The sequence below is a fragment of the Oncorhynchus tshawytscha genome, linkage group LG27 (genome assembly GCF_018296145.1).
Source record: "Oncorhynchus tshawytscha isolate Ot180627B linkage group LG27, Otsh_v2.0, whole genome shotgun sequence".
Classification (NCBI taxonomy): Eukaryota; Metazoa; Chordata; class Actinopteri; order Salmoniformes; family Salmonidae; genus Oncorhynchus; species Oncorhynchus tshawytscha.
Window position 1 is genome coordinate 21,028,349 of NC_056455.1, and position 11,769 is coordinate 21,040,117.

Here is an 11,769-nt window from a genome sequence, read left to right on the forward strand (position 1 = left end):
ACTTTGAATGAGTTGAAAATGATAATATTATAAACCTTATTATAAGGAAGGCTCATGCATGTCTGTTACAGTTAAAAAGCATTGTACCTACAGGATTTAGGTAACATGTTCTAATTAACTGATGGTTAAAATATTAACATATATTAAAATAAATAATAGATGTGTGCATTATTACACAACCATCTGATTGTGTTGCTGTCCTCATAGAGCAGGTGTGTGGTTCTGGTGGGAGGTTTTTGTTATGGTGTGTATCACTGTGACTATATGGGGGCCACAGTGATATTACACTGTACAAAAACCCTTTGTTCCTGTGTGGACACATCAACACTGAACAGGTGAAATAATCACCCCCAGGACAATGGAACCAATGTAAACCTAATGAAACTTAACTGAAGATCAATCCACCAACTCATAGAGAATATAATTCTGTAAGATACTTTAGCTTCTTATACCTCAGAGCAGAGTCATATGGAATCCCTACGGAGATGTGAAGAAGGTGTTTTTCTGCTGGGGTATATCACTGTGATATGGGGTGGGTGGCACTGTGAAATGAGGCTGTACAAAAACCTCAGAGACAGAACCTGCATCATATCTGCATGAGGATTGGGACAATGGGGATAAACTATACAATATTCTTCAAATGACCATCTGATGTTGATATAACCCCATGTCATGACATGGACCTGAGCATCAGTTTTTAAAGGTATACAAAACTGAATTCACAACATCTGTCCTCAAGAAATCAGGTGTTTGATAATATTACGATATTGCATTATATTTTTTATCTCTATTGGATTCATTATCATGACTTTAAAGCGACCTATTTAGGTGCAGGGTTTTTGTACAGGCAGTGAATGGAGACAGAGCACTGTGATGCTTTTGACTACTGGGGTAAAGGGACACAAGTCACCGTCTCAACAGGTAAGCAAACTTAAATGTAATATACATCAAATGTTTAATTTTCCCATTCATTTTGAGTGTAGAAAGAACATATATCTTTTGCATTTTTCAGATGCAAAATGTCCTTAAATCGACCTGTTCCACTAAAGAAATGGTTTACCTCAATATGCTTATTTCCTTGGAAGTCAAATAGTTCCTCATTTTCTAGGTTCTGCTGTTGTAGAATAATGCAAAAGTTTGTTTCCACAAGTCTTATGAATAGAAACCCATTTGTTCCTCAGAAAAAAAAAAGAAGAAAAATCCATATTGTGAAAACATATTGTTGAGGAAGTGCGACTGTTAGAATGTGGCATCTATTCAGATTTTTTTACAAACCAATTTACTTTGGTTTAGTGATGGAGTTATCAAAATTAGTTAAAACTGATTGCTGTAAAGAGGGTCGTTTTTGTATTGCTTGGCATATGCCCTTGCCACGCTGTGTATAGCTACTTTGACTATTGGGGGAAAGGAACAATGGTCACAGTCTCATCAGGTAAGCCATTTTTTTTATGCAATCAAATTGTTGTAGTTTGTAGATAATCATTATTTGATGGAGAAAAGTAGACATTATTACTTGGATAATGTTGTTAGTGTAACACACCTAGGTAAAGCAGTATATTGTTTGTTTATCTCTCCACATACGTCTTGCACTTTTTGCGATTGATGTTTATTAGATGATTATGTAGGCTTTGCTTTAGGTCAAAAACGACCATGTGAAAACAAACATTTAGGCTATTCATATGGGAGTCAAACACATAAACTGATTATAGGGTATAAGAATAAGACTCCATCTCAGCCTATATTGAATTGAGAGTTAATTTGCATCACCTTAATCAATATAAATAATTACATTAAAATGTTTTATTAGAGGAACATTATGTTTTATTTTACAGTTCTGTTGTCACTGGTAAATCTGTCTGCAATTGAATGTGTTAATGTGTATTTAAATGTACCTTCCTGTATTATACCTTTTCTAAAATGTTTATTCTATTCTACTGAGCCACTTACTTTATGTTCGTATTCTTATCTTTTAGTATTTCTTATTGTTGTTGCATTGTTGAGAAGGAACCTGAAAGTACGTTTTTTTAGATGATGTATTTGTATCCTATCCTGTACATACAACTAATAAAACTAGACATGTAGTGGTCGTTACACATCAAAGAATACAAGACAACCAACTACATGGAATTAAATGGTGCCTTATAGTGCCAGATTAAATTAAATACTAGTTATTAGGTTACAACTGTGTAATGACCATTTTACCATGGTATTTCCTAGTAGTTACCTGGTCATTTCTGTACATTCAAATCAAGTGATACCTTTCTCTATTTCAATCTTTCTTTCTTGCAGCAGCCACAGCCCCCCCTACTCTACTCACTCTTATGAACTGTGGAACCCCTTCTAACAACACCTACAGTCTCGGTTGTATCGCTAAAGGCTTCTCACCTTCCTCACTCACCTTCAAATGGACAGACGCCAGTGGGAAAGCGCTGACGGACTTTGTCCAGTACCCAGCAGTCCAGAGCGGTAAAACCTACACAGGAGTCAGTCAGGTCCGCGTGTCTAAGAATGACTGGGAAAACTCTAAGTCTTTCAATTGTTCTGTGGATCATGCTGGAGGTGCGAAGACAGCAGTCATCAATAAACCAGGTAAGAGATGGTCATCATATTGTATTTCTCTATAAAGTTCTAAAGATTGCATTTGAATGTTTGTGATGTAAACAATTTCTGTTTAGAAAACCTGATTATAAAATGATACTTGGCATTAACCCTGAATGTCTTTAAAATATCAGTGGTTAAACTAACTTGCAGACATTTTTTTTTACCTCCCACTACTCAGTCTCAAAGCTTCCAACAGTGTCTTTGCTGTCGGCACCCATTGGCACCACCCAGTACCTGATATGTATGATTGAAGATTTCACCCCCAACAAAGTCACTGTCACCTGGAAGAAGAATGACATGGAGGTGGAGGGCCAGACCCCTACTGTAGGCCAACAGCCATCAGGCCTTTACTCAGCTGCCTTTACTCTGCTGAAGGTCACCAACACTGACTGGAACAACAAGGTCGAGTACAGCTGTGTGGTGCAACACCAGGGCGAACCCACCATCAAGAAAATCTCCAAAACAGGTCTGTACATAGGAGTAGACTGTACTACAGTTGATGTCATGTTCACATACAGGATCTCTAATATGTAGTGTAGTTCCTCATCAATAACATGTCCTGCTTTCACACTGCTGCTCTCCCCTTTCAGAACCACTGACGGTGACTCTGAACCCACCGAGTGTGAAAAAGGTGTTCATAGACAACCAAGCAGTGCTGGACTGTGTCATCAGTGGTACAGACCAGGACACAGTATCTGGTACCACTATCACCTGGCATGTCAACGGATATAAACAGACAGCTCACATTGATCTGAAACCTATTGAATCAAAGGGTAACATGAACAGCAGGGTCAGTACTCTGACCATAGACCAGACAAGGTGGACCAATGTGAACAAAGTCCAGTGTTCTGCCATGAAGAGAGGCGAAGTCACACCGGTTATTCAGGACCTCAGCTTTAACAAAGGAAGTAGGTCACTGAAACATCTCAATGTGGTTGTGATTAGTGGTCACATGCTTCAGGTTCTGGAGCGGGAGGCACAGGATGTGCAGACATTTGCTCCAGCCCAACGCTAACACACCTGAGTCAGCAAATCCACATATCAACTAATTAACTAATCATAATCTTTGCTTAGTTGAATCAGGTGTGTTAGCGCTGGACTAGAAAAAAAACTGCACACCCCTGTGTTGCTCCAGAACCAGGGTTAAGGACCACTAGGTTGATTTTAAACTGATATTCACATACTGGTTTTCATACGTACCTACACATACATGAGTGTAACGTTTCGTCTTAAAATCAATCCTCTTGCAGGTGAAGCCCCTTCTGTGTCCGTCCACATTCTCCCAGAGGAAGACACCAGGGAGAAGGAGATTGTGACTCTGGTGTGCCTGGTGGTCAGCCCGTCTCTCTGTGACGTCTACATCATATGGAATGTGAACAGCGGTGATTACCAGGAGGGGGTCACCAGCCCTCCTCAGAAAACCCAGAAAGGCAACTATTCTGTCACCAGCGTCTTCACCACCACCAAGAAGGAGTGGGAGGGAAACTCGGTTTTCACATGCGCCGTCAAGCACCTCGGCTCGGACAACAATACCACACCTCAGGAGAGGAGTGTGTCGAAGTCCTTGGGTAACTCATGTGAAGACATGTGATATTAATATGTGTGTGTTGTGTCGTTGTGTCTCCTTATTGACTCCTCTGTGGGTCAGAATAGTCAATTAGAACACCCCTGTTGTCCTCTTTGAGTTAAAGTTAACATGTTAGTGCTGTCATTGTTTGTCATTGTTTTGTTGACTGTAGACGTGTATATTGTCTAATGTGATATTGTCCAGTCTACTGTGTTATAAGATTTCTGTCCTATTGCACAGTCTTGTGTTGCCATTGTTGTCCTTTGTCATTGTTCAATGTGTCTTCCTAATGTGGAGGCTGGCTAATAAACAATACCGCATATGAGATCACATGGTTTGGTGTTCGTATATCAATTACTTCATGTCTTAGAAAATATACTGGTCTATTGTAAATATAAAACAAAATGAAGACAATTGTTTTTTGGCATGAAAAGACACAACAGTGCTGAAGAGATGTACTGTAGTAGTACTATGTCCCCAGTATGGTGGACATGGATGTACTATTTAGTGTATAGGTGTAGCTTGATATAATGTGAGTGGGGGTGCATGTTAATATTTGGACAAAATATAAGTCTGCACAGGTCAGTTTCATGTGTTCTCTGTGTGTTGATGTGTGTGTCTGTGTGTGTACATATCATTTGAGCTCATGTAGCTCAAATTATGATGAAGACTAATACAGGTGTACAATACACATGAACACATGAATATACAGACACACACGCGAACAAGCAGACACACATGAACACACACACACACACGCAGACACAAGTATATGTCCGTTCCTCACCACCTGTCTCTCTCCCTGTACTCAGCGAACATCCTACTGACTGAACCTGAGGCGGGCTTCGCTCTGAGCTGCACGGACAACTTTGAGGATGAGTTCAGCAGCCTGTGGTCCACCACCTCCTCCTTTATCATCCTCTTCCTTCTCTCCCTCACCTACAGCACAGTACTCAGTCTGGTCAAGGTACAAACATCACTTATTTTATGTGATTGTAGACTTCTGATGAAGGCCATTGGCAGCTGAAAGGTCACGATTTTAAATGAAAGAATAAGGTATCAAGTGTTTGTTTGTTTATTGTCTGTTTACTGTAATAACCTGTATCTGTCTCTGCCTCTTTTCAGATGAAGCAGTGAAGATCACATGATGGACTGCAGAGATAGATGTGTCTAGATTAGAAAGATAATGGTCTGGGATGGTTATGGAATATAGTAGTGTTCTTCAGTAATAATGTTATGTATATATCCTATACATTATTGATTTTGATTGATTAGTATTGTTGTTCTCAATATTATACAAGCATTGTAGTGATATGTTATTTTTCATTCATTGATTTCTATTGTACAGTATCTTTAAATATAAGAGTATCCTGTGAAGTCTGTGTCTTTTTTCACTTTAATAAAGTCTAACTTTTAACTAGTTGTTGTCATTTTACTGACACATCCACTGGATGCTAATGCTGGGAGAAGGACACATCCTATATTGTGTTTGGGGCGGCAGATAGCCTTTTGGTTAGAGCGTTGGACCAGTAACGTTTATTCTGCCCCTGAACAAGGCAGTTAACCCACTGTTCCTAGGCCGTCATTGTAAATAAGAATTTGTTCTTAACTGACTTGCCTAGTTAAATAAAGGTCAAATAAAAAGACATTGCCTACTGACATGTTTCTGCTTGGCAGTTATCTATGGAGACAATTTACAGCTGTACTTCCTCCCAGGACAGATTAAAACAACGTTAGGCTACATCTGTAATATTTAACTAAGACTTCAACATTCTGTTATCAGTTGATCTGAGGTGGTTTCTTGGTTCTCCAACTTGTCTAATAATAGTGTCATGCAAAAGCAGCTTCCTCTCTCTCTATCCCCTTGATACCACACCTGTGGCACTGAAACTGTCCAGCAACTGCCAGGGCCACAAATTCACTTCCTTGAAAGAAGAGAAACACTGCATGTACGAAAGCAACGCACGCACACACACATATACTGTATATAAATACATATAAACAAGTATTTCAGTGATTTGATTTTCCTATGTATGTCACGTGGTTGTGTAAAGTTGGGCCGCTTTGTAATTCTTTAATAGGGTTACTACACACATTATATATTTTTCCACAATTTCCATTAGATTGGAATTATCTCATGCCATAAAAGTCATACATTTTCGTTCAAACGTAGGTTTCTTATCTAAGTTGTTGATTACTTGGTAACTTAGATCAGTGGTTCCCAATCGATGTGCCGCCACACACTGGTGTGAGTTGAGGAACTCAGGTATGCTTCAAAACTTTTCCTAATCTTGATTTTTTTTTAAATGGAACACTCAAAAAAATGAATGCACATGTAATTTAGACTTGGGATCACTAGTGGTGGTCAGATGATACATTAAATGGCACATGGTTACCTCTGTATCATTGTTTCAAGTCCATTGCCCTCAGGCTGTTGTTATATTTGTATCATCATTTTAGGAGGGCAATTTGTCATGCCAAATAGTGTCCCCCAGTCAAACAGTGTCCCCCTCTACGTCAAATCAAATCAAATATTATTTGTTACATACGCCGAATACAACGAATACAACCTTACAGTTAAATGCTTATTTACAAGCCCTTAACCAACAATGCAGTTTTAAGAAATACCCCCCCAAAAAGAAAGACATAAGAAAAACAAATCATTAAGGAGCAGCAGGCAATAACAATAGCGAGGCTGTATACAGGGGGTACCAGAGTCAACGTGTCAATGTGTGGAGGCACCGGTGTCGAGGTAATTGAGGCACTTGATTAGATGTTCAGGAGTCTTATGGCTTGGGGCTAGAAGCTGTTTAGAAGCCTCTAGGATCCAGACTTGGCGCTCCTATACCGCTTGCTGTGCGGTAGCAGAGAGAACAGACTATGACTAGGGTGGCTGGAATTTTTGACAATTTCTAGGGCCTTCCTCTGACACTGCCTGGAATAAAGGTCCTGGATGGCAGGAAGCTTGGCCCCGGTGATGTACTGGGCCATACTCACTACCCTCTGTAGTGCCTTGCGGTCAGAGGCTGCGAAGTTGCCATACAAGGCAGCGATGCAACCCGCCAGAATGCTCTCTGTAAAACCTTTTGAGGATGCCTTTTGAGGATGCCAAATCTTTTCAGTCACCTGAGGGGGAATATGTTTTGTTGTGCCCTCTTCACGACTGTCAAATCCAAATCAAATCAAATTTATTTATATAGCCCTTCATACATCAGCTGATATCTCAAAGTGCTGTACAGAAACCCAGCCTAAAACCCCAAACAGCAAGCAATGCAGGTGTAGAAGCACGGTGGCTAGGAAAAACTCCCTAGAAAGGCCAAAACCTAGGAAGAAACCTAGAGAGGAACCAGGTTATGTGGGGTGGCCAGTCCTCTTCTGGCTGTGCCGGGTGGAGATTATAACAGAGCATGGCCAAGATGTTCAAATGTTCATAAATGACCAGCATGGTCCAATAATAATAAGGCAGAACAGTTGAAACTGGAGCAGCAGCACGGCCAGGTGGACTGGGGACAGCAAGGAGTCATCATGTCAGGTAGTCCTGAGGCATGGTCCTAGGGCTCAGGTCCTCCGAGAGAGAGAAAGAAAGAGAGAAAGAGAGAATTAGAGAGAGCACACTTAAATTCACACAGGACACCGAATAGGACAGGAGAAGTACTCCAGATATAACAAACTGACCCTAGCCCCCCGACACATAAACTACTGCAGCATAAATACTGGAGGCTGAGACAGGAGGGGTCTGTCTTGATGTGCTTGGACCATGTTAGTTTGTTGGTGATGTGGACACCAAGTGAAGATGAAGATGAAGCTCTCAACCTGCTCCACTACAGCCCCGTCAATGAGAATGGGGCGTGCTCGGTCCTCATTTTCCTGTAGTCCACAATCATCTCCTTTGTCTTGATCACAGTGAGGGAAAGGTTGTTGTCCTTGCACCACACGGTCAGGTCTCTGACCTCCATCCTATAGGCTGTCTCATTGTTGTCAGTGATCAGGCCTACCACTGTTGTGTCATCAGTAAACTTAATGATGGTGTTGGAGTTGTGCCTGGCCGTGCAGTCATGAGTGAACAGGGAGTACAGGAGGGGACTGAGCACGCACCCCTGATGGGCCCCCGCTTTGAGGATCAGTGTGGCGGATGTGTTGTTACCCACCCTTACCACCTGGGGTTGGCCCTTCAGGAAGTCTAGGATCCTGTTGCAGAGGGAGGTGTTTAGTCCCAGGGTCCTTAGCTTAGTGATGAGCTTTGAGGGCACTATGGTGTTCAACGCTGAGCTGTAGTCAATGAATAACATTCTCACATACAGTGCCTTGCAAAAGTATTCATCCACCTTGGCATTTTTCCTATTTTGTTGCATTACAACCTGTAATTTAAAAATATTTTATTTGGATTTCATGTAATGGACATACAGAAAAGAGTCAATTAGTGAAGTGAAATGAAAAAAATAAAAGTGCATCACCCCCTTTGCTATGAAGCCCTAAATAAGATCCGATGCAACCAATTACCTTCAGAAGTCACATAATTAGTTAAACAAATTCCCCCTGTGTGCAATCTAAGTGTCACATGTTCTGTCACGTGACCTCAGTATAAATACACCTATTCTGAAATGCCCCAGGGTCTGCAACACCGCTAAGCAAGGGGCACCACCAAGCAAGCAGCACCATGAAGACCAAGGAGCTCACCAAACAGGTCAGGGACAAAGTTGTGGAGAAGTACAGATCAGGGTTGAGTTATGAAAACATATCAAAATCTTTGAACATCCCACGTAGCACCATTAAATCCATTATTAAAAAATGGAAAGAATGTCACCACAACAAACCTGCCAAGAGAGGGTCGTCCACCAAAACTCACGGACCAGGCACGGAGGGCATTAATCAAAGGCAACAAAAAGACCAAAGATAACCCTGAAGGAACTGCAAAGCTCCACAGCGGAGATTGGAGTGTCTGTCCATAGGACCACTTTAAGCCGTACACTCCACAGAGTTGGGCTTTACAGAAGAGTGGCCAGAAAAAAAGCCATTGCTTAAAGAAGAAAATAAGTAAACATGTTTGGTGTTCGCCAAAAGGCATGTGAGAGACATACCAAACATATGAAAGAAGGTACTTTGGTCAGATGAGACTAAAAGTTAGCTGTTTGGCCATCAAGGAAAACGCTATGTCTGGAGCAAACCTAACACCTCTCATCATCCCGAGAATATCATTGTATTGGTAGGGACTGGGAAACTAGTCAGAATTGAAGGAATGATGGATGGTGCTGAATAGAGGGAAATTCATGAGGGAAACCTGTTTGGGAGGTTCACCTTCCAGCGGGACAATGACCCTAAGCATACTGCTAAAGCAACACTCGAGTGGTTTAAGGGGAAATATTTAAACGTCTTGGAATGGCCTTGCCAAAGCCCAGACCTGAATCCATTTGAGAATCTGTGGCATTACTTAAAGACTGCTGTACACCAGCGGAACCCATCCAACTTCAAGTAGGTGGAGCAGTTTTTCCTAGGGGGGGTGAATAGTTATGCACGCTCAAGTTCTGTTTTTTTTTGTGTTATTTCTTGTTTCACAATAAAATACATTTTGCATCTTCAAAGTGGTAGGCGTGTAGTGTAAATCTTATGATACAAACCCCTCAAAAAGGCAACAAATTAGGAAATATGCCAAGGGGAGTGATTACTTTCACATGCCACCGTAGGTATTCCTTTTGTCCAGGTTAGAAAGGGCAGTGTGGAGTGCAATAGAGATTACCTCATCTGTGGATCTGTTGGTGCAATATGCACATTTTAGTGGGTCTAGGGATTCTGGGTTAATGGTGTTGATGTGGGCCATGACCAGCCTTTCAAAGTATTTCATGGCTCGGGAAGTCATTTAGTGTCACGGCCGTCGAAAGAAGTGGACCAAAGTGCAGCGTTGTGAGCGTACATTTATCTTTTTATTTAAAATGTCGCCAACAAAATAAGAAACGAAAAACAACCGTGAAGCTTACAGGGCCATAGTGTCACTAACAAAGACAACTACCCACACTGAAAGGAGGGAAAAGGGCTACCTAAGTATGATTCCCAATCAGAGACAACGATAGACAGCTGTCCCTGATTGAGAACCATACCCGGCCAAAACATAGAAATAAAGAAACATAGAAAACAAAACAAATAATGCCCACACCATATCACACCCTGACCTAACCAAATAGAGAAATAAAATGGCTCACTAAGGTCAGGGCGTGACATTTAGGCAGGTGACCTTAGTGTCCATGGGCACAGGGACTATGGTGGTCTGCTTGAAACATGTTGGTATTACAGACTCAGACAGGGAGAAGTTGAAAATGTCAGTGAAGACACTTGCTAGTTGGTCAGCGCATTCTCAGAGTACACGTTGTGGTAATCCGTCTGGCCCAGCAGCCTTGTGAATGTTTACCTGTTTAAAGGTCTTACTCACAACGGCTGTGGAGAGCGTGAACACAGTCATGCGGACCAGATGATGCTCTCATGCATGCTTCAGTGTTACTTGCCTCGAAGCGAGCATAGAAGTTATTTAGCTCATCTGGTAGGCTTGTGTCTCTGTTTAGCTCTCGGTTGTGCTGCCCTTTGTAGTCTGCAATAGTTATTTGCCTAGAAGTGAGTACAACTCAACAGTGTATTACAACTCGACCTTAGTCCTGTATTGGCGCTTTGCCTGTTTGATGGTTCGTCGGAGGGCATAGCAGGAATTTTTATAAGCTTCTGGGTTAGAGACCCGCTCCTTGAAAGCGGCAGCTCTGCCCTTTAGCTCGGTGCGAATGTTGCCTGCAATCCATGACTTCTGGTTGGGGTATGTACGTACAGTCACTGTGGTGACGACGTCCTCGATGCACTTATTGATAAAACCAGTGACTAATGTGCTGTACTCCTCAATGCCATCGGAAGAATCTGCTTCATCTGACCACTTTTTTTATAGACAGAGTCACTGGTGCTTCCCCCTTTAATTTTTGCTTGCAAACAGGAATCAGGAGGACAGAGTTATGGTCAGATTTGCCAAATGGAGGGCGAGATAGAGATTTGTACGCGTCTCTGTGTGTGGAGTAAAGGTGGTCTATAATTTTTTCCCTTCTTGTTTCACATTTATTAACTTCTAATGGCTGCAGGGGCACTTAAGTAGCTTGGATGAAAGGTGCCCAGAGGTGACCAGAGTAAAAGGCCTGCTCCTCAGTTTCATTTGCTAATATATGCATATTATTAGTATTGGATAGGAAACACTCTGAAGTTTCTGAAACTGTTTGAATGATGTATGTGAGTATAACAGAACTCATATGGCAGGCAAAGACCTGAGAAGGAATCCAAACAGGAAGTGAGAAATCTGAGGTTGGTATATTTTCAAACCATTCCCTTTTGAAATCCCTGTCAGATATGAATGAAGATTCACTTCCTAGGGCTTCCACTAGATCGGGCACTGTGGTGGGATTAACAACAAGACTACCTTTAAAGCGATAAAAGATACATGTATGTTACAGGAATTTTAATTATGAGATTTCTGATGTTTTGAATTTGGCGCCCTGCACTTTCACCCGCTGTTGTCATATCGATCCCGTTAACGGTATTGCAGCCATAAGAAGTGTTAAACAATAAGGCACTAGAGGCTG

General features: G+C 41.5%; 1 protein-coding gene across 1 annotated transcript; it reads left to right on the forward strand.

Annotated features, from left to right (window-relative positions):
* Window positions 1-875: 875 nt before the first annotated feature.
* Window positions 876-5,588, forward strand: LOC112232676 (immunoglobulin gamma-1 heavy chain-like; the record flags this gene model as incomplete). The annotated part of the gene is given in 7 exon segments (XM_042307503.1): window positions 876-921; window positions 2,290-2,589; window positions 2,780-3,067; window positions 3,192-3,509; window positions 3,852-4,169; window positions 4,981-5,135; window positions 5,294-5,588. Coding segments are annotated over 7 exon segments (1,437 nt in total), but the record flags the coding sequence as incomplete, so codon positions are not given.
* Window positions 5,589-11,769: the final 6,181 nt, after the last annotated feature.